Source organism: Puma concolor, chromosome C2, assembly GCF_028749965.1.
Source record: "Puma concolor isolate L17-30 chromosome C2, mPumCon1.1.hap2, whole genome shotgun sequence".
In the NCBI taxonomy this organism is placed as follows: Eukaryota; Metazoa; Chordata; class Mammalia; order Carnivora; family Felidae; genus Puma; species Puma concolor.
This window is the reverse complement of record NC_141675.1, coordinates 128321728-128345021: the sequence shown is the minus strand read 5'-3', so window position 1 is coordinate 128345021 and position 23294 is coordinate 128321728. Positions and strand designations below refer to the sequence as shown.

At 37.2% G+C, this 23294-nt stretch overlaps 1 protein-coding gene across 9 annotated transcripts in view; it reads right to left on the bottom strand.

The window, feature by feature from the left end:
* ROBO1 (roundabout guidance receptor 1) overlaps positions 1-23294 on the bottom strand; it is a 1149709-nt gene that overhangs the window by 26454 nt on the left and 1099961 nt on the right. For 4 of the 9 annotated variants that reach the window (XM_086675711.1, XM_086675706.1, XM_086675705.1 and 1 more), the window contains 7 exons: positions 22684-22710; positions 21009-21051; positions 14532-14686; positions 11398-11733; positions 9406-9513; positions 6581-6725; positions 3187-3435 (listed from right to left, as the gene is read on the bottom strand). In XM_086675711.1, the coding sequence (XP_086531837.1) occupies positions 3187-3435; positions 6581-6725; positions 9406-9513; positions 11398-11733; positions 14532-14686; positions 21009-21051; positions 22684-22710 (1063 nt within the window). The remainder of the gene's footprint in view (positions 1-3186; positions 3436-6580; positions 6726-9405; positions 9514-11397; positions 11734-14531; positions 14687-21008; positions 21052-22683; positions 22711-23294) is intronic. The other 5 variants (XM_086675710.1, XM_086675713.1, XM_086675707.1 and 2 more) reach the window with 3 other exon arrangements.

Sequence of the window (23294 nt, the reverse complement as noted above, 5' to 3'; positions counted from 1 at the left end):
ATCGGTTGATTTTTGCCAGGCAGCCAGATGAAAGTCTTACAGACGGGATGCATTTTAACAGGGTCTGGAAGGATGAGAAGTGCTTGCCCAGGCAATCAAAGAAACAGCATGTGCTAACACATGTGTGCCTAGTGAGGACACTACAAATTTTGGTGACGGCCATGAGAGGCAAGAGTGGTCTGCCTCTCCTGCCAGCTCTAGAGCAGCCCTTTCTGGGCCAGGAAGTGGCAATTCTGACCAGATGTTGGTTAATTTAAGGCAAATTCAGGGAATTTCAAACAAAGTAATTAGAAAAGAAGGTGTATGGAGACTGGGAGGGAGAAGGTAAGCAAAGGGGAAAGGACTGAGGAAGGCTTTGACCACTGGGCTGAAACAGCAAGACCTGACTCTGAATGCAGGGGCACATTACCAGACTTGTGGTGTGTAAAGAAAGATAACTTGGAGGGTGAACAGAAAAGTGCAGATCAGTTCAAGAATATGGCAGAACTTCAAGGGATAGGGATGGTGGGCCTGCCTTAGTAGCTATAGGAATGGAAACAAAAATAACAAAAGATATTTTGAAGTCAGAAATGAAGGGGTTGTGAATGATTTAATTTAGGGAATGGTAGAAAGATAGGAGAAGAAAGTAAACAACAGGATAATTCAGCTGATCTAAAAATGACACATTTTTTGTGATTTTTGACTATTTTTATTTTTTTATTTTTATTTTTATTTAATTTTTTAATGTTTTTATTTATTTTTGAGACAGAGAGAGACAGAGCATGAGCAGGGGAGGGGCAGAGAGAGAGGGAGACACAGAATCCAAAGCAGGCTCCAGGCTCTGAGCTGTCAGCACAGATCCTGACGCAGGGCTCAAACCCACGGACTGTGAGATCATGACCTGAGCCAAAGTCGGACACCCAATTGACTGAGCCACCCAGGCACCCCAACTACTTTATTTTTAATATGTGAGTCAAATAAATAAGGATTAATGATGTTAAACAAGATAGCCAACAAAGGAGGAAATGGAACAAGTTTGAAAGGTCAAGTGCAAAGACAAAGAATTTGGTTTGGGACAAGTGTAGTGTGAGATGTCCAAGTGAAAATACCATTGTGGTGCTCAGGAAAAAGGGTGGTCTGGCTAAATAAATTTGAAAGCCGTCAGAATATAAGTAATCATTGAACCAAGTAATGGGGTGATGGCATAAAGGTGAGGACAGTAGGAAACTATTATCTTCAGATTCTTTACATACCTTATCTCATCTGAGTCCCACAAAAACTTATAAATTTGCCAACACTGCAGAAAGCTTATGCATGATAAAGATGGACAAGTCTTTAAAAAAAAAAGAGTATTTATTTATTTATTTATTGACAGAGAGGGGGAGGGAGGGGAAGAGAGAGAGGGAGAGAGAAAATCCCAAGCATATTCGGCACTGTCAGCACAGAGCCTGATACAGGGCTCGATCCCAAAAACCGTGAGACCATGACCAGAGTCGAAATCAAAGTCAGACGCTTAATCAACTGAGCCACCTAAGTGCCCCAAAGATGGACAAGTCTTTAGACTGACCATTAGTAGGTTACTTTCTGTAGACTAACAGAAGCAAAATGGTAGGAATCAGAATGCAGTGGGCTGAAGTATGAGGCAGAGTTCATTAAACAGCCCTATGGAGTAGAAGGGGAGCAGATAACTAGAATAGGAGGCTAAGAAAGGGGAACATTGAAAAGCAGTAGGATTAACAGTGAAGAGAAAGAAGAACCCACGGAAGAGGAAGAAGCTGGAAAATCAGGGTAGATAAAAGGTGAACTGATTGTGATTGATTTGAGGAAGGTGGAGAGGATAACATGAACACGAGAGAAGGAGTTTACTGGGAAGAAGCTACTGTGTGTCACTTACAACACAGAGGAGAATGGTGGGGAAACAGGTGATCTGGGAGAATGGAAGGAGGATGCTGAGAGATTTCAGGACTCAGAGCCTCCATGAGCCTCTCATGTGCTTCCAATAAAAGCAGTGGAGATGGTCTGTGACCTTAATAGGGAAAGAGACATCTTATTTGTTCTCATTCTCCATGAGGTTTCAAGGGTTAACACTATTAAAGGCAAATGTATGGCAATCTAAATTCCCCCTTGTGACACAGAAGAAGGCTTAACTACCTCCTTTATTTTAGAGAGTATATGATTTGAATTTGGTAAGAACCTCTTACTGATAGAATAATTAATAAACATTGCAAATTCTATTTTAATCTACAGAATTCAAGCGGTATAAATCAGAATGCATTATTTATTCAAGCAAATTGAAGGACGATCTTCTGAGGCAAATAATATACTCAGTTTCGAATGATATTAGGAATACAGAAAGTTTTGTGAATACATATATACACAAATATATATGTGTGTGAAATATAATGTCTCAAGGGTAATGAAATAGTACAAACAAAATCATCAACAATGAGAGGAGCTAACATGATGCGGTAATAGCTTTTACGTGGTAGAAATGACAAGTGAAGTATTTATTTGTGTATAACAAAAATGTATTGATTGGCAATGCTGAATTTTGGTTAAAAAAATCCAACACACACACACACACGCACGCACGCACACACACACACACACACAATTTAGTAAACTGGACAAAAGGACTCCAACCTAATATTTCAACCAAAATAAGGGTATCTAAGATCAAAGCAAAATGAATATACCAAACTCCTTTTGCAACATTACAGAGAGGAGGGAACAAATCACTATGCAGACTTAACTTAAAAAGACAGGAGAAAATCTTTCCACAGTCCAAAGCAGTGACTTACCCATGCATAAGGAAAACTAACATGCAAAAACAGGCATCATCAATAAAATGGTCTAAGAGTAGCAAGCCATATATATATATATATATATATATATATATATATATATATACACACACACACACACACACACACACCACATGCTCTCCATGTGCTTACGAATGCAATTATCATAAGTGGGTGAGTAGTAACGCACATTATTTTATGGTTGCAAGTTCACTGGGATCAATTAATCTAATGTTCTGGTCAACACTACTACTTGATATGTTAATTACTGGGGCTTACTGCATGACAGTACTGGGAAAAAGGCTATGTGACATGAAAATTACTCCATATAATAGCGTTCTCCAAATGCCACTTCAGAGTGGAAATTATCTGATTTGTCAGCAAAAGGCTAGTGACAATGTACCTCCTATCGGGTTGGTGCTGCATGTGGCCAATCTCCTCCGGGCAATCCTGTAACATGGGCTGGAGTTCTTCTTGTGGAGACGGGGTCAGTGTCGCAGTGGACTGATGGCTGTAAGACACAGCAGCTGGAGAAGAAGCTGCTCCCCGTACAGGGGGGGTGGGGCCTCGTTCATCTTCCTCCTCTTCCAGTTCGTCCTGTTGCAAATACATCCTGGCTGGTGGCACGGGACATGGCATTTCTTGGTCATAACTAAAAAAACAAATCATAAGCACAGCTGGATTTACTGCAGGCTATTCAAAGGAATTATTTGCATAGTTAGTGGAATGGTCAGCTTCAAAAAAAATTTTTTTTAATCTGAACGTTGTGAGCCATGTTAAGGGAATATTGTTAAAAAAAAAAAAAACAAAAACAGTTCACGGGGCACCCGGGTGGCTCAGTCGGTTGAGCACTGGACTTCAGCTTGGGTCATGATCTCGCAGCTCATGGGTTTGAGCCCAGCATTGGGCTCTGTGCTGCCAGCTCGGAGCCTGAAGTCTGCTTTGGATTCTGTGTCTTCCTCTCTCTCTCTCTCTCTGCCCCTTCCCCACTCGTGCTCTGTCTCTCTCTCCTTCAAAAATAAATAAACATAAAAAAAATAGCTCGCTATCATAAAGGTTTGCAAATGCTACATATAATATTTTTCTCTGAGTGATTACAATTTGCATTAGCATATTATAGGCTCTGAGAAGTCATGCAATAAAGAAATCTCTTTAATGCAGTTAAACTTGGTACTTCTTAAATGTGGTTTACTTATTGTATGCTCCCACTTCAACATGATCTCTAAAAGACTCAGGGGGTGGTCCTACAGATGACCCAGAGATGATAGGTTAACCTCTGAGAAAAATTACGCTTGAAAAATCCTTTCCTGAAAATCCACCTTTTCTCTGAAATTATGATAGATCACTAGTGCTTCAGTTGAGCACAAAATGGAGTAGTTGGCTTGCATTTAGGATATTGAATAAAAAACACAATAAATAAAATAGTCAATAAACAATAAAATGCCCCACTACTCCTCTGCTAGAGCTGTGTGGAAACTCTAGATGGATCTGGGAAACATGTCTTTCTCTTTTCTCCAACCCCAGGGCAAATGGTTATTGATTCGGATGGCAGTAATTTACTGCATTATATAAACTGTGTTGATGTTACCCCTCTCTTTCATTCATTCTCCACCACCTGCCTTGTTCACCTGAACTCAGGAAACATGATGCTCCCATAACATGATTTCTTTGTATCTTCCTTTATTTTACCAATCCCACTACCTCCCTTTGACATCATTTCTATGTTTCCTGTCTCAACAAGTAACAGCAATTTGTTCACTTCTCGAAACTAAAAATCTTGTAGTCATCTTGACTTATTCCTCTCTCTCTCTTCTACCTCGAACTGTTCCCTGGTTCATCTCTGTTTCATCTCTAAAAATCTCTAGAATCTATTACCTTTCTAAAATCTGTTGTATGTGCTACTGCAATAACCATTTAATCGATCTCCTTGTCTCCAGTCGCTCTATCCTTCTGAGTCCTCACATTGCTTCCCAAATTACTTTATTATAATACACATCACTCTCAGATCATTCATTTGCTGCATAGTAATAAATGGCTCTCTAATTGACTAGAGAGAAAAATACTAATACCCAAACAAGACATTCCAGTACCTGTAATCTGGCTTACACCTGCCTTCCCAGCTTCCTCTCCTTCCCTCCCATTGTTCCATCTTTGTCCTCCAGGAGACCACATCTCTGTGTGGTCCCAATGTCCATAAAACCCCTCCTCTTGATTGAGAACTGTATCATTTGTCCAAGTCAAGAACAAAGCCAGCAGATCAGGAAATCTCCATTCTTCCCACATACAATCAGTCTCTCCCTTTGGGGCACCATTTCATCTTACAGGCTTTTAAAAAACTATATCCACTTATTTCATTTTAGTCCATTATATGGTGGATTAAAATAGCAATACATGTTGTTAATATAGCCCAGAAAATGAATTTTTATAAAAATAGTCAATCCTGATTTTTTTTGTAGATTCCATACTTGCAAATTCACCTACTTGCTAAAATTTATTTGTAACCTCAAAGTCAATACTTATGGTGAAAAATCTGAGTCACTCTACCTTCTTGTTTCAGCTTTCATACTGTAACAAGTATCCTTTCTACAGTCTATATAGTGCCACATTATTCTCAACTTTTTGCTCTATATTGATAATTTACCTGTTTAAAGTAGCCTCTGTGATCTAGTGCTCCTAAGTGCAAAAGGCTATGACGTGCCCTAACAGAGAAAATATGTACATTAGATAAGCTTTACCCAGGCAGGACCTATAGCACTATTGGCTGCGAGTTCCATGTAAATGAATCAATGATACATATTACATAAGGTGTCTTGAAACAAAAACACACATAAAACAAGATTATGTATGGATCAGATGACAAAAATGCATGGCCAGGGACTTGCAGGAACCTATCCCTGTATTTCCCCTAGGAGTAATGGCTCAGTATTTGCTAATTAAATGACTGGAAAAAGAAAGGTACAGAGGCTTTGTTTCTTGGCATACATGGAGGAGTAAAACTACTTTTTTGTGGAGAATGAAAGAACAGCATCTTTATGTTTACAGGAGTCACTAAAAATACAGTAGTTTCAGGTAGATTTCATATTTTTTTGTTAATTATCTATGTCACATGAGTCCTCCTCCATTGACTATACAAATGAGGCACCAGCTTTGCTTTTTTAGGAGGAATGATGTCCAGTTATACAGAATGTGCAGTGAGAGCAAAGCACATCAACTTCCTCATCACTGTCCTATGATTATTTACACTTGTTAAAACCTTGTGAGAGACAATTCAGGAAGTTTAAATTCCCACAGTGTTCAGCATAATGTGATAATATCTAGGAACGAACAAAATTTTTCAGGATACCTTAGCTGTGGTACACATTCACACATTTATTTTATCAAAATTCAAGAATATGCAACGGAAATTTTGATATTTAAAAATGACAAAATCATGACGGTGTATATCATGATATATATGTATGTGATCTTCTATATGTTTATACATTCATGATTATATATGTCAGTTATATCTCTATAATGTAAAATATATATGCAAATTGTATGTGCGTGTATGTTCATGACTCGTAATTCTTAGTTCCAAAAGAAGCTTCTAGGGCACAAATTCCTTTTTTTTTTTTTCTTTTGGCAGCACTGAGGATGTTTTCCAAGCCCTCCTGACATAGTAGCATTGTTTTCTCCAAGACAAATGTTCCTGGACCTTAGGGATGTCTTCCCTTGGTGATCTAGTTTAATAATTACTCACTATGGGTTTAAGGAGCGAGACTTTCCACGTACAACTGTTCTGAAATTCTTCTTACCTTTCATCTACAGAAATGCTGTACTCTTCACTATTGCTGTGAGGTGGAGGATGTGCTGGGGGAGGAGGAAGCAGGTCTGCCCAGTTCATGCCACCCTGTTTTGGAACTTTGGGTGTCCGTGCCCCTTTCTTGTGCCCTTGACTCCCTTGAAAAGAAAGAAAACCCAAGTCTTTTACTTCTGGCCTTGAAGATTTTTCTCTTACCCACAGGTGAATTATTACCTGTAAATATGATCTTATAATTCATATATATATGAGCAGATAAATATGCTTTTCTTCATTCATCTTAATAGAACTTTGTACAACAGAACATGCAAAGGATTGCCAAGTTTAACTGCAAAATAAATAGCGAGAAAGCAATAAAGCCGTAAATGAATTTTACAAGTCATATCGTTAATAGTGATCTTCTTACAGCAATTAATTGCATTATGGATTATCACCTAAAACAAATGAGCTGTAGACATATTTTCTGAAGTGACTTTCTATTATTTAATTGCTGGAACCTAAAATACAATATGATACAGATACGATCTATTAGAGTTCCACTGTTGCATTAAATCACTGAATATATATAATTTGTACTTGTCCATTGAAATGTTTTAGGCACAATGAAATTACTAGTTTTCGTCAGAAAGGCAGGTACAGATGAAAATTATTGCTGGGAGAACTAATATAACTAACAACAAAAGAAGCAGAGAAGTGATTTTTAAAAAGGATAGAAGTGTTTTTAGCCACACTTTCTATAAAATTGTGGCTTAGAGTAAAATGATGTTGCTTGAACATTTACAGTAGTTTGAAATAGCCCAATTATTCAAGTGCCCAGTGTGCTGATTTTAGATTTGGCATATTCTTTAAACACAGGTAAACGTACATTTTAGAGTACTCATTTTAAAATAGTTTTGGGTCAAAAGATACTTGGGGATAAAATAATCTTTATCTTCCTCCTCCAGTATGATACACTTTAGATGCTTATGGAAATTATAGATGATGAGCCTATAATTGTTTTCTCACAAGATCCCCAAAATCAGTGAGTTTTATTGGTCTTTTTAGTTTTAACCTCTCTGAAAGAGTTCCAAGTTACATGGTGCATGAGACAGGTTTTAGTATATTCAATGACCCTTACTTTTTTCAAGTCTCTTGGGGATTTTCAGTCCAATGACTGATGTTTGTTAAGCCAGAATTTCTTGAACGGGTATGTTATTGTACCAAGTGTGGGCCAAGGGACTGGCTGTTATTGATAAAATATGACTGCCAGGCCTCCGCATGTCTGTGACCATTCTCTCTTCCTCCACTCAGCTGTATCAGAATGATCGTGCAGTTATCATGGACTTGACCATAACCAGTGCCTTCCTCTTGATTTCGTGGCGAACATCTACTCTAGCTAGTCCGTCTGTCCTAAGATGCCTAAAATTACATATTTTTCCTACATGTCACTTGCTTGCTTCATTCTTTTCCCTAATTAACACTAAGTTATACATCTTTGTATCTTTTTACCAAATATTCACAGAATACAGTGAATAATAAATAGCAGCAGAAAACCAGGATCTAGATATCTAAGCTCTAAGCTGAAATATGGAGAAAGTCAATTTAAAATTAATAATATAGAATCATGTTTTTCCCCCATTAAGATATGATTTTCTCTTTAAGTGGCTAAGAATTCAAAAATGAAATGGCATGAAATATCAAATATTAAAATATTTCCTATGGTTTTCCCAAGAGTAGATCCTTAAAACAGTTCCTGTTAATTCGAGGTTTATTTCCTTAAAGCAAAAATCCTTAGTGAGATTTTATTTGTTAAAAAAAAAAAATCAAACAACACATAGTAGAATAAGAGTAGCTCTAAAAAAGGGAAAGAGGTATTTCTATGCTCCTTTAATTCAAATAGGAATAGTTTCAATCAGTGACAAAATGCAGGCTTAAAGGTGTGAAATCGGCATGCCTTAGTCAAGGGAAAATGATAAAATGCAAAGGTCATATTCATTGCACAAGAAGAGAAGAGACACTGGCTAAAAGCATCTAGCATCAACTTCAATCTGGGTATTGGGAGGTGATATTTCTACCCTCTCCTGGAGAAACATACGAGTCAAGATCAGTTGGTTTTGTTCTCATCATGGTGTGACTTGCCACATGTTAGTTCTATTAATGAACCACCTTTAATTAGAAAAACAGGACTTAAGTACCAGCAGATTCCCATCTGCAATCCCTATCAGGCAAACAGCTGGCAAGCAGCTGCAACAGCATGAAGACCACAGGGAAGGGCTGCGTTGTGGCTTCCAAGGCACTTACACACTTCACTTGGGAGATCGCTTTACGAGGCTTTGGAGCAAGAACTGAGGGATAGTAGAGAGATTATAAACTGAGGCAGGTTCCTATTGTCCCTAGATCTCATGCTATTGTCTCTTAGACTTGTGAATGTGCTCATGTGTACTTGGATTTTATGTGCTTTATAGCCTGTTTCAAATGGTAACAAATTTAGCAGATTAACTATATGTCCAATGCTTTTAGTTTATCTTGGCCAAGGGCAAAAAAAAAGTTTCAACTGCCTTTCAAGTCTAGTCCATGCTTCTGGCTTTATAAAAGGTCATTAACAAGGACGAGAATAAGATCCTTAATCTTCATTACAAAATGTAACATATAATGGTTTAGTGAATGGACTGTCTCTCAAATTGCAGCGATAAGACCGATGCCTGAAAAATTTCAAATTATATATAGTGATTAAACATGCCATATGTGTATATCAGTTGATTCGCATTCAATTTGTAATCCTGGAAGATATCAACTTTTTAAAAGGAGAGATTGCCTTTCTCTTTGGTTCTCCATACTTACCAGATGTACTACTGCCCCGGTCTGAACTGTTGTAAGATCCTCCTGTATTCTGGTCGTATGACTGGTTGTATGGGATAGTTGGAGGAATTGTGTCATTTGCTCGATAATCTAGACATTTCAGATGGAAAAAAAAAAAAAAAAAAAAAAAAAACAACACTTTTACTTTCTCTTTGATGCCTTAGTCATTAACCAGCAATTAGGCTTTTAAGTTAACAGTTGAGCATTTTCTAAGTTGTATGTAAGTCTAAAGGAGGAAAAGTCAAGAAAGATAGGCACATTTCCTTTAAGATTTATAAAATACAGATTCTTTGCATCATCTCCTTTATATAAATCAGACTAAACACAGGTATGAACAAATCATGAGGGACGATTTCTTCTCTTTAAAATATTTTCAAATTAGCTAAGGCAGAAATCAGAATTGCATCACTTCTTAACTTTAAAAATGTTAACAACAAAATAATTTTAACCCTTAGAAATCAGGAAGGTACCATGTCTGCAAATCATTTAAAAATTTTAGAATAAAAAAAAACCCATGAAACCTGTCAGCAAGATTATATCTAATAAAAAAAAAAAAAAACATATCCATGATAAGAAAACAAAGTATCTCAATCTGCCACAGGAATGCTTCTGCTTACTTAGGCAAAGGTAAAAATCCAAATGATAAATTTGCTACTGGAATGTACTGAGTCATAATCTGTCAGTTTAGTTGCATTACAGGGTCTTTACTACAGTTGACATACCAAGTCTGTTACAAGCAGTATAAACAATAAAAAAGAGTTCTGAAATATTTGTTTAGAGGACTGTCAGAGCCTTCCAAAGTCCACAGTAAAGCCATATACTAAGGAAGAGTAATATAACAATAGCTGTAATTCCCACTGTAAATGACAGGACTTCAGAAACTGTCTTCTCCACCTTTGTCAGCCTTTGTCATGATCTTGTACAAGAGTCTTAACAAATATTTACCGAACTGGATTTTTATGCCAATCAAGTGTTTTTCTTAAACTTAGAAAAAAGCTGGATGACTCTACCGTTAAAATATACAACACTAACTTGAACAAACAGAATGTTTCTCAAAGTTACCTTTTTGTAATCTCTGACAGTCATACATTTTATTTTTGAAGAAAATGGTCACAACTCAAGGCTAAAGAAAATAAACCTGTGGCTCTAATTTTCTACAATAAAAGGTATCATTTACCTGGACACCTGTGCAAAATTGCCCTGATCTATTCATATTAGAGGATTTCTTTTTTTCCCTAGAGGTAGAACTTTGCAAGTCATTGCTATTAAAACAGTAGCCTATAGGACTACAAAGAAATCAAATACATACCTCTTCCAACGCACACACATACTATAATAGAGAAACATCCCCCTCAGGCTATGAAATACTATTCTGCTGCTACCAGTTAACACAACATTTATCTTAGGTTCTATCCTGACAGACTTCAATCAAGTCAACCAAAAAAAAAAAATGTAGGCTCTAAACCCATACAGTGCAGCAGTCTTAGTAACCACACGAGGTAGGAGAAATCCAACAAACTGAACCACTTCTCCAGCTCAAGCTTAATTTAATTTTTTTTTCTTCAGTTGGATATAAAAATGCCATTCGTTTATATGACCATATAGAAGCAATTATCTTCCATTCTCCAGTGGAAAGAATGGGATAGTCTATTTATTTAAAATGTGAGGTATTGTGACGGTTGTACATCTGCCTTATGAATAAAAGATTGCGCCAAGCAATCCCTCACCTACGATTAAATTTGAATTAATCTCAAAACCATTTGAAAATAGTTATATATTATTATAAAATCAATTTTCCAAGGTTATTGTTGTGCTAATTAACTCTTTGACGCTGGAAACTTTGAAGACAAAGACTTAAGGAACTGTGAGTAACAAAAGGAAGATTTCACTTGCTCGTCCCAGAGAAGTCTGGACATGTAGTGCTGAAGGGTTAAGGGGACCAAGAAAGAAAAGCATGGGAATAAAGCTCTTCACCTTTGTTCAGTTTGTTTTGCTCCATGATGTTATACTGGATTGGTGCCACTTCCTGTTTCTGCTGTCCGGGTGGCTTCCAGTGCTTCTCGCTGGGGTCCCCACTGCCATTGTTCATGTTGTTGCTGAGGTTGGACTGGATGAGCTGGGTGGTGGCGTAAGGAGTGGGCTGCCCTGATGGATTGACAAAACGCCCGTCCTTCAGATTTGGGCTATTGAAGGTTTTCATCTCATTGATTTTGTTACTAAGGTCCACATCACCATAAACAGTTGACTCAGGGAGCATCAGATTTGTTTGTTTGTTATCCAGTTGGTTGTTATAATTTGCTATACAATCAGCTATGTGCAACGGAGAGGAAAAGGAAAAAGTCATTCTGCATGGTTATTCGTTTTAAATTTCTTTGTAAGTAGCTTCGTGAGTCTCAATAAAATTGTTATGTAAAGTCAAAATGGGCTGAATTAAGAGCAATAGAAAGGGCTAAGTATTCATATGTCCTTTCTAAAGAAGGCAATTAAAATCTGAGGAAATGAGAGAGGGCATAGAGAAATTATATAGAGACAAAATAATTTTGAACTTTTGCTAGTGCTATGTAGTAAATGTTCATCCGATTTAAGATAGTTTTCTTTTAACAACCCCCGTAATAGTATGTGCCAAATTTATATTTTCTAGCCTGGAGTTACCTATCTGAAGGTACTAGTTAGTTGTTGAAGCAATAGAACAACACATGTATGTTGAGAATCCAAACAAAGGGGGAAAAAAAACCCACTCTGCCTACACAGCAAAGAACTTGAGATTTTAATATTTTATGAAGTAACTCTACTCAAAAAATATAAGGAAGAAAGGTAAAGGGATAGGTAAATAGTGTTTAGGATAGTTTTATTAGTTCTTCTCTTGGTCATATAGGGTAATCGTTATCAAGGAAGGATGTTATATAATCATTTTTTCATGGTTTTATAATGATACCCCAAGAAGTATAAAATGACAGTAATGATGACGAAATGAAGCCTAGGTGACCAGGCTAATGTAATCAAAGAAAACCTGAAATAATATCTAATATGTCTGCTATTTCAATTTCCCTCTAATTTTCTCTTTGTTGAAATATTAGAAAATGAAATAATTGATACATATAGAAATATTTAAAGCCTACAGTTGAAAATATTAAAACAGCAGGAAGAACTAAAATCATAATTTAAAATTAAAACATTTTTAAGTAAAAAAAGTTGTTAAGTTACAATGGTTAAAAATACCATTATTTAATTCATGTAATTCATAGCAGCACTAACATTAACAGCTCACCTTAAAGATTAACAATCACCTTAAAGATTGGTTTTCGGCTGGATAACTTGAGGATAAATTATCAAGGCTGCTACTAAAGATGTAAATGTGGATATAATCTTAATAAAAAGGTGCAACTTCTCTATAATACTCAACTCAACTACTCTGCATTTTAACAATAAATGATCCGGGAACAAGAATATTTGACTCACCTGGCCCTTAGTAATTCTAAATCTAATTTCTAAGTATAAAGTTTTATTGAACAGTGGTTAAGAAATATTATTAAAATCCATACAGTTTTGCCAATTTCATTTCTCTTCACCAATCTTTCTAAATGAGTGTGATTCCATAGAATTCAATGAAATGATGGACATGTTCTATTCTGCATTGTTCAATATGGGAACCACTACACGCATGTGCCTATTGAATACTTGAAACGTGGCTGGTGCAAATGAGGAACTGAATTTTAAATTGCATTTTGTTCAATCTAAATTTAAATAGCCAACTGTAACTAGAGGCTACCATACTGGCCAACACAGCTCTACATATTAATTTAAATGAGTTTTGTCATCTTTTGTCTCCTAAAGGGCTGAGAACAGTCTTTCTTTTATTTGCAATCATGTGAGCACCTATCTGTACAACTAGAATATGGGCCCTTGGAGAACAGGAACACGGTCACATGGATATGTCACATCCATAGCCATATCCAATGGAGACTGTGGACTTGTTCTAAGGTTAAACATACAGACTGCTCTACGATTTGTTTTTTTTATGGTACATGACATCTTCACTTACATGCCATCTTCTATATCCCTTTTTCTTAGTCCCATGGGTTATTTTACTTCTATACTCCTATCTTTTGATTCTTTATAATTATATTAGTATTTCCCATATGGTGAATTTTGAAGGTTTTCATTTTGTTTTGTTTTTTTGTTTTGTTTTTTTGGTAAGAATTCCGTAATTTTCCATTTATTCCTTCAGATATTTCATACTCTATATCTATAATTTAAAGTCATGTTTTAGCATGAAACCTTTGTGAATTTACTCGCATATTTCTGAACCAAAAACACACAGTATAAAGTAAATTTATGCATTCACACCTCCAAAAGATATGTATTTCTCATATCTTCAGCATCTACTTCTATATGATAAAAATCTGATTTGGAATTTCAGTTAAATTTCATTTAAAATTCTTTATTACTGTTGTACAGTGGCTATTATTTTTGTTACTGCTATTAACGACTTTAGTTCACTCTATGGGCGCCTGGGTGGCTCAGTCAGTTAAGCACCCAACTTCGGCTCAGGTCATGATCTCACAGTTTATGGGTTCAAGCCCTGCGTTGGGCTCTGGGCTGACAACTCAGAGCCTGGAGCCTGCTTCAGATTCTGTGTCTATCTCTCCTTCTGCTCCTCCCCTGCTCATGCCTTTTCTCTGTGTCTCTCAAAAAATAAATAAACATTAAAAAAAAAAGAATTTGGTTCACTTTAACTATACATTTATAAACATTTTGACCTGTTTTATTCCCCAAATCTTGAAAATTAAATAACTGTAATTGTAACTACATACATCCTCATAAAGATGAATGCTTCATGCAATTTAATTTTTCCTCATTTGCTATCTGCTCTAGGGTTTATATTCTCCATTCTCCCAGGCTTTCTGGGAAACCCTGGTGGACGGTGAAGTGTGGAGATAGAGGGATGAAGACAATATACAGCCAGGGTAATCTGCTAGGTAATAGTCAACATTTTATAAAAATGTGGATCAATTTTTCCTTTCCAATGTAGGAAGAGGGGAAGAAATCTATCTTCTTGTGGCCAGTTCTGGTGCTTATACATCTCGAGCGGTCTCTGCATCTCTAACCTGGGCGACTGTAGGTGGTCAGGTTGCTATCACTGTTACCATTGGCTGCAGTGCAGCAAGTGATGGAGCAGTCATTGTGACTGTTGCCAGTATTAGGCCATGTGTCGGCCAGCCATGGCTGTGTGGCAGGTTCACCGATGTTCAGAAGTCCTGGCCTGAAGGAAGAATATATACATATATAAGCACATGTTTTACAAATAGCAAATATCATTTCCTATTCAAACTTCCAACAAAGTCTCCATCTCATTATCCTCACAAATAACTTGGTCAACTAGGCTGAATGATATAGTCGTTCCTTTTATGTCACAGACAAGATAACTATAATGTGATGTAATGTCCTGGGGTGTCCCTCAGTTAACATGGCTGTAACTTTGTAAACTGGCTCAGTTGGGCCTCAGACTTAAGATACTGTACCATCTGCAATGCTCTCCTTTATTCACAGTGACTAGAAATCAAACATGGAAGCTAAAAATACAGATACATATATCTTTTAGTGTTTTAGCTGCTTAAAGAATATTATAGGTGAGGCAGTTTGCATTTCTTCCTTTTCTTGACCCATTAAAAAATCATGATTCTTCTTACGACTTCATTAAAAAACGGAACAAGCGCCTTTACTTAGACAACGGATCCTTCACAAGAAGCACATTTGCATAGTTTTCTTCAAAACCATGTTTCAGGAACAGAGTTGGAGGCTCTGTGACATTTTGCAGAGAGCCTCCTCAATGTTTCAGTGCACAGTTCTGTAAGCCTGTCAAGAGTTTCTGATGGTGACAATGTAAAACGCCATAAATTCCTACATAAACAAAGGAACGCTACTGAATTAAATCTGGTAAAACAAAAAATGTCCATTAGAAGAAATAGTGTTCATGTCTTTTTTGGCACAACAGATGTTAATGCTCTTTCACTGTGCATTGGGAAAACCAAGCACAACAATGGTTATTAATGGGAGCCCTGTACCACTAGCATCAGAGACGTAGAGTTGAAGAATGCCCTTCCAGGGGCGCCTGGTTGGCTCAGTTGGTTACACGTCCGACTTCGGCTCACGTCACGATCTCAGGGTTCAGGAGTTTGAGCCTCGCATCAGGCTTTTGCTGTCAGCACAGAACCCACTTCAGTTCCTCTGCCCCCCCTTCCCCCCACATAAAAATAAATAAATAAACTTAAAAAAAAAAAAAGAGTGGCATTCCTGATGTCCTTTTCCAACATTGACTCTGACTGATAACTCAGCAAAAGAGGTGATGGTTCCTGGTGTGGGGTCAGATCCACCATAATTGGACTGGCAGTGAGACGCTGCAGACATTTTCTTCAGGGTTTCGTTTTCTTTGTTGAAATGACATCACCATGCATCTCATTTACCTGCGAAGCAAGAACCTGACACTTCACCCTCCATGGTTCCATGACACACAGGAACTGAGGAAACTTACTACGTACGTGATGGGTATTTGAAAAATAATTCACTCCAAATGAAGAACATGGATTTATCATTTATACGTCTGTATACACATGTATGTGTGCATATGGGTATATGTATCTGTCATAAAAACGAATATTTGCTCTTTGTTTACAACGAGTGACATCTTGCTCTGAGTTCTTCACACATATCAACTCATTTAATTCTTAGAACTACCTAGTAGTTACTACTATTATCCAAATTTTACAGATGAGGAAACTCCTCAGACACAGGTTAAGGAACTTGTGTATGGCTTTGGGAATTGAGTGGGTGACAGGGCTGGGATCAAACCCAAGTACTCTGGCTCTAGAATCCACACTCAAATCCCAGATATTATAAACATACATAGTGGGGCATGCTGAAATTTCCCAAAGTCCTTAAACATTCACATAAAAGACTGAGTGGGGTAAATGTCTGCAGTCTTGAAATTCAAAATAACCGCTGTTAAAATTGAGCAAACATACTAGTAACATTGTTGATAAAAACGCTTTGAAGAGAAATTTTGCTGAGCTGTGGAAATTAAAAACATTTAAATGCAAGCTGTATCAAAGATATCAGGAGCCTTTGAAATAGTTGTTGGGTATAGAAATTCTGCATCTAGTCATCTTTAACTGTCCTTATTTTATTTTCTCTTGAACTTAAACCTTGTCACTATAGAAGTTATTAAAAATAAATTTCCGTATTTGACACTGTAGAGATATTATGGGTCTAGTGTATGGGTCAAGTGGAAATTTTTCAGCCGACTTCTATGTTTCAAAAGGAGTAGACAATATTTATGATTCCTCAGGAAAGTACTTTTAAAGTGAACGTTTTTATATCATCATAAACTCAAAGAACTTTCCATATGTATGGGTGACTTCCAACAGGAAGTAGGATTAGCAATTCACCTTCTGGCTTTGGTTTAACTTGTATTTAGAATACTAATTATTTGGGGAAGAAGGTGAAGCATAGATTATTGACCCATAATGAATCTTAAAATGCCATGTGTATATTTCAGTGGGGTCTGAAAAAGTCAAGGTCATATGCCACTACTATGGTAAGGGTGTTAGGGTCTTGTTAAACTACAGATCTCATAGGCTATTTTTCTGCATTTAAGATGATCCAGTATATATGAGGCAGATGTAGCTGCCCAACAATAAGAAATTAAGCAGAAGCAAAACTCAGTTCTGGTTACAGTAATTAAAATGTGTCTACAATACATATTTTTACCTCATACTATTAGATGTTGTATTTTCACACTAATAATTTGAGTTTTGTTTATTTCTTCCTTGTCTTTCAAAAGACAATATTATCAGGGAAGGGAAGACGGGGGCCTCACAGTACACGAGTGTCTGTGGACTGTCTCCTCTTTCCTTTAATAGTCTGCCAGAGTTCTGAAGTGCTGGAAGGAGCAAGGGATAGGTTGAAGAGTGGCCAGTATTTTAGAGAGAAGCAAGGCCTGAGCTCTGCTTCTTTGTCACCTCCCACTGCAAGGAAATGGTTTATTGGCATTCTCTACCTGTTTGGCTTGATTTTCTTACTCATTTCTTCAGGATTTCTCGGGTGTTCCCATGTTTATGCTGTGGTTGGGATTTTAAGTAGGGTTTTTGGAAGAGGTGACTGGAATTTTTGAGGTAGGGAAAACAAATGAATTAGAACAGCTACTTAATAGTTCTATGGTCCTCTCCTGGATCATATCACAAGCCTTTGGCCCTTTTTAAGTAGGGAAGCCAGCCGTCTCTGCTTACCACAACCCTCTTTTTCCCTTTTCTGGGAAGAGCGCAATTCACAATTTTGTGAACTAGGAAAAATTTTCGGGATCAACCTTCTCCTTTATTATAATTTCCGTTGCAATGACTCAGCTCTGCCGTTGTGGTGGGAAAGCAGCCCTGGACAGTACATTAACAAATAAGTCTGGCCGTATTCCTATAGAACTTTATTTACAAAACAGGTGGCCGACTGGACTTGACCCAGGAGCCCTAATCTGCAGAACCCTGATATAAACAAAAGATCACTGCATTACCTTATGTTAGGTGCTTAACTGTGGTATCTGCACAGCACAAAAGTTCATGGAGAACACAGCAGGTGAAGCTCAGGAAACAGACATGGGAGGGCAACACATTCCAGGCTGATGAAATGAAGATATATAAGAGAATCTAACAGGGGCGAGTGGCAGGTGGGCTGACACTGGATTGTAGGGTGTGGCACTTAGACGTGGGAAACAGACCTGCAAAAACTAGAGGCTGCTGGCTTCACGTGCTATGCTGAATTTGGACTTGATATTTTAAACATGGTGGGTTCTATTAAAAGCAGGCTCTGGAAGAACTTAGAGACATGATCAATATGCATTTCCAAATATCATTTTGGCTGCAGTGGGCAAAGGAATAAACAGGAAGTAGTGATGAACATAGATGAAGGTAGGGCTGCTGGGAGCTTTTGAGACAGATTAGGCAGGGGAGAACAAGTGTTGGATGTGAAACAGCGTTGCGATAGTGAAGGGGGTAAAAAGTGGGCTCAACAAAGGCAATGATGGATGCAGAAGAAAGGACGACTTGACATTGTGATTTGGGTGGGGCATCTGGGTGGCTCAGTGGGTTAAGCGTTGGACTCTTAATTTTGGCTCCGGTCATGATATCTCAGTTCATGAGTTCCAGTCTCGCATCGGGCTCTGAGCTGACAATGTGCAGCCTGCTTGGAATTCTCTCTCTCTGTCTCTCTGCCCTTCCCCCTCTCGTGCTCTCTCTCTCTCAAAAGTAAATAAATAAACATCAAAAAAAAAAAAAAGAAATTTTAACTTAGGTATCATGAACCGAATGAGGTGGGAGGGTCAGAGCAGGGTCACAGAGTCTGAGATGCCTGAGGGAAACCAGTGTTTAAGGTATGGACGTGAGAGGAGACAGTGCAGGAGTTTGGATCGCTGCCCCTTCTCTTCCCACACGGAATCGTAGAACACAGATATACTTGTGCACCCACTGCAACTCCCCCTCCCCCTCCACATACATACTCTGGCTAGGAAATGAGACTTCTTCCTAAAGTACCTCTGATTCCTCTTCTGCTCTATCTATTTGTTCCAAAGCCCTTACCAACTGCTGATACTGTAGTCCACTTTTTTAATCTTTATTATTTATCTTCTATCTCCCATACTTAATGTAAAGTTCATAAGAACAGGAATTTTTATTGACTTGCTCGCTGATGCATCCCAAGCAACTAGAACGGTGCCTGTCACATGGTAGACATTCAATAAATACGTTCGATGAATAAATACATTTAAAATTGTGTCTGTAGCTATCATTTTGAGCACGGATTCTAAGATCTTTATTTATCTGTTGCCTCTGTAATATTCCAGCATCTTTTGTCATTTCATTCGCTATTTTGCTTTTAAAATATTTGGCATCTGAAATACAGAAGTTTCACTGTTATCCTATTTTTAAATTTAAAAGGTTACTTCTGTATGGTAATACAGCAAGCTTTCCAAATGGACAGTTAGTTCAGTTTGTTAATTTTCAATTGATAGCTTGTAATTTCTCAGTCCTGCCATAGAAACTTGCTATTTGTAACTATGGATTCCTTCCATTAGTTCCTGTTTGATAACTTGCTCTATCTAGGTTGTAAATCCATTTAGAACAACAACCAGCAATATTTTACGTGTGGGCGTGTGTGTGTGTGTGTGTGTGTGTGTGTGTGTGTGTGTGAGAGAGAGAGAGAGAGAGAGAGAGACAGTCTGTACATGTGCCCATGTACAGAAGCTAGCGCAGCACACTTTGTGTGCTATGGTTAAGATAAAAGCGAAAGTCTACAGTCATGAACATACACATGTAGAGAGCTGGTTCTATAATCAGGCCGTCCAGATTTATCCACGAGAGAATGTTGTGATGCCCAGCGGCTGTTTCATGACTATCTGGGCTACAATTTAGATGGAATTCTCCTGGATGCAAAACCAGGCTCTGGTTTAATTCCTGAATCAAGTGAATTTCTTCCTTATGAAGACCTCCTAGCTTTCAGTCTTTCAGGGACTGGCTTTGTTTCACAGGAATGAAAACAGCAAGCTAGCATGGGTACCTGGGAAGAAAAGGTTAGCCCTCGATACCAAAATTTGTGCAGCACTGGTTAAAGGTGATCAGCGTTTTTTTAAAAATCATTCTTTGTCATATACTAAATTCAGTAATTTTGTCATCAGATGGTATGCTTCTTGGAATTTTTTACTCGTTTTTGTCTTTTCCAATTCCATCCACAACATCCAACTGTGCAAAGCCGAACACCCAGTAAGTTCATTCAATTTGAATTATAAAATGGTTTTGGTTGGAAGATTTTTGTTCTTACACTTTAAGCTAGATGTTGCTGGTTTGGGGAAAAAAATCATCTTATTATAGAAAATGCAGAAGCGTGGCTCACATACATATACCTTTTTTCAGCTCTTTTAAGCTGCCTGTCACATCAATTTCTGATTTCTCTGTGAATATATTAAAGTTCACTGAATAATAATTACAAAAAATCATAAATATAGGATTGAGGTTCATTTTAATTAGAGGGAAAAAATCTCTGTATTAACAAGCTACCCAGATTTCTTCTTTTATCTCAACATATTTTCCTGCAACGTGAGAGCTGAACTATGTTGAATTCACAACAACAACAAACAAACCTAACCTACAACAACTTATGAGCAAATGCTGTGTTCAGCAGGTTTTCAAATGAACACTTTCTCTTTGATAGTATCTGTTAACTAGCTATATTTCTTAATCTTCATAAATGCCATTGCTTAATTACTTTAACTCCTTTTAATCATTCGCTAAATCAGCAAGTTTGTCTTTCCCGGTTAACGTGCGCCCTCTGGTGTCCATTCACTGAGATGCAACAGCTCCAATCAACTGCTTTTGTATACAAACCAGCTTGGTTCCACAAGCACAGCAGAATGGCGTATTTCTAAAAGATTTGAACAAATTTCATCCTCAACTTCAACCTTTTATGCAAAGAAAGTGATGTCATTGAGGGAGCCAAGATGAGATACCTGGAATTTCCCTTAGGATCTACAAAACAAGCAGGATAGTTACCTCCCTCCACTGCTTACAGCTTCACCGCCTCTCTGATAAGTTACTAGAATATTACAAAAAAAAAAAAGAGAGAGAGAGAGAGAGAGAGAGAAAGAAACAATTAATAGACAGGTTTATGTTTAAATATCAAAAGCTATCACATCCATGAGCATCTTTCTTAAAATGGGATATTTTCTCCCTTTCTACCTAGAAACATTATAAAAACCATCACAGAAAGTAGATTTCTGATTCAACTAATATTTTTTAAGATTGTATAACATTAAATATGTTACTCTTATTTTCTTAATGTGCCAATAAAGTTAAGAACTAAGTAAAAGCAAACTTCAGTGCACTCTTATTAAATATAACTATTATGCATTGCTACATTCCCATTCCCATAGTTTTCTACTTTAAATTATTAGATCATATGATTTCATGATTATATATATACGTATATATATATATGATTATGTATATACGTATATATATATATACACACGTGTATATATATATATGTGTGTGTATATATATATATACACACATGTGTATATATATATGTGTGTGTATATATATGTGTGTGTGTGTATATATATATATATATATATATATATATACACATGTGTGTATATATATAAACATATAAATACATATTTGGAATCTTAAATTTGGGGAAAAAATGAGTAGGCTATTTTCCCAGAAGAAGTACCAGAAAGACAAAGATAAATGTTCAAATAAACCTTCTCTCTCTCTCCACACAAAGATATATGTCAAGTAGTGGCAGTTAATTAATACGACCTATTTTTTCCTGTGGCTTGTAGAACCCCTTCCCATTACATTTTCATCAGACATGTGTACATATAGTGAAACTATATTTTAATGCTCTTGGAAGCATTCTCAGCCTAATGAATTATGGGTATAAAAATTTAGCAATAACAAATAGAGATTTGCACAGTTAGGCAAGAGGTTAAGAAGATTAGCTTTTCTGTAAATACAGACACATTTTCTAAGAAGAAACATGTTTCTAAAAGCTGCCAAATTCTGCTACTTAGAAGAACTCCAAACGGGGAGTGTGTTAAGGAGAGATAACTGCTTCCAGTGATTACTTTAAATGGATTAAAACCGAGGAGGCAAGACTACAGGTACATCTTTTACTAAAAGGTGATGTGAAAGAAGAGGACCCACTTTGAAAGAAATTGAATAGAACAAAATATTAGGATTCTGACTTCAGGAAAATAAAAAGTTTTATCTTTCACATGTGCTGGGTATTTTGACTCCCTTTAAAAATGTTGATTCTGTGGACAGAGAATTGCAAGGGAGAGAAATTTTTGTTGGAAAACATAAAGGCTTAAGTTAAGGGTAAAAAAATGCACTGCCAAGTATGAAATAATCAATAAGATCATTAGCATGTTAAATCATGCTGAGGGTAGAAACAGAGTGTCTATCTAATGAAACACGTGCAAACAAGGCTAGGATGCGATGTGGAATCATGAATAAATAACTGTATTAAACGGATGAAAGGCAACACCAATCATTTCTACTTCAAATGCATGCCTGACATGAGTAAATGAAGGACCGTATTCCATTTTAAGTCCTTTCCCCCAACTAACTGCAGAAAATGAAATAAAAACAGAAACACAATAGTACAACACATGCCAAACCAACAAAGGAGAGGAGGAGGCTAAGTGCAAATATGTACCTGTTGGTGTGAAGGTAAAAGACGGGACTGAAAAATCAAAACAAAATATAAACCAGTTATTAAGCTGAAGAGAGAAAAGGAACACATCACATTAGTATAAATCAAGCAGACAGCTGAACATAAAACAAATGTAAATAACTAAGCCAGCAGTTCTGACGCTCTGATAGATGGATAAAACCAAATCTGAGGTTCAAAGAAGAGGCTTGTCTCTACAGGTACCATTTTGAAGCGTCTGGCATTCTAGTACAGCGGGGAGTCGTGCTGGGTTAGCCTGTGAATGACCCTGCATTTAGTGACAAGGATTTAGCTCCCGGCTTTAGTACAAACAGGAATCCTCTACTATTAATCATTTCTAAACATTGGTTGATGGATTCTCAAACAAGTATTATCAGGGTCTTGATTGAACCTTATCTAGAAATCTGAAAGTAAATGCTTATTAAAGTGAACTAATAGGTGGACTTAGGTATTCATTATTAAGAGGAGAGAGACAGAGAGAGGGAGGGAGGGAGGGAGGGAGGGAGGGAGGGAGGGAAGGAAGGAAGGAAGGAAGGAAGGAAGGAAGGAAGGAAGGGAATGAAGGGAGGGAAGGAGGGAAGGAAAGAAGGAAGGAA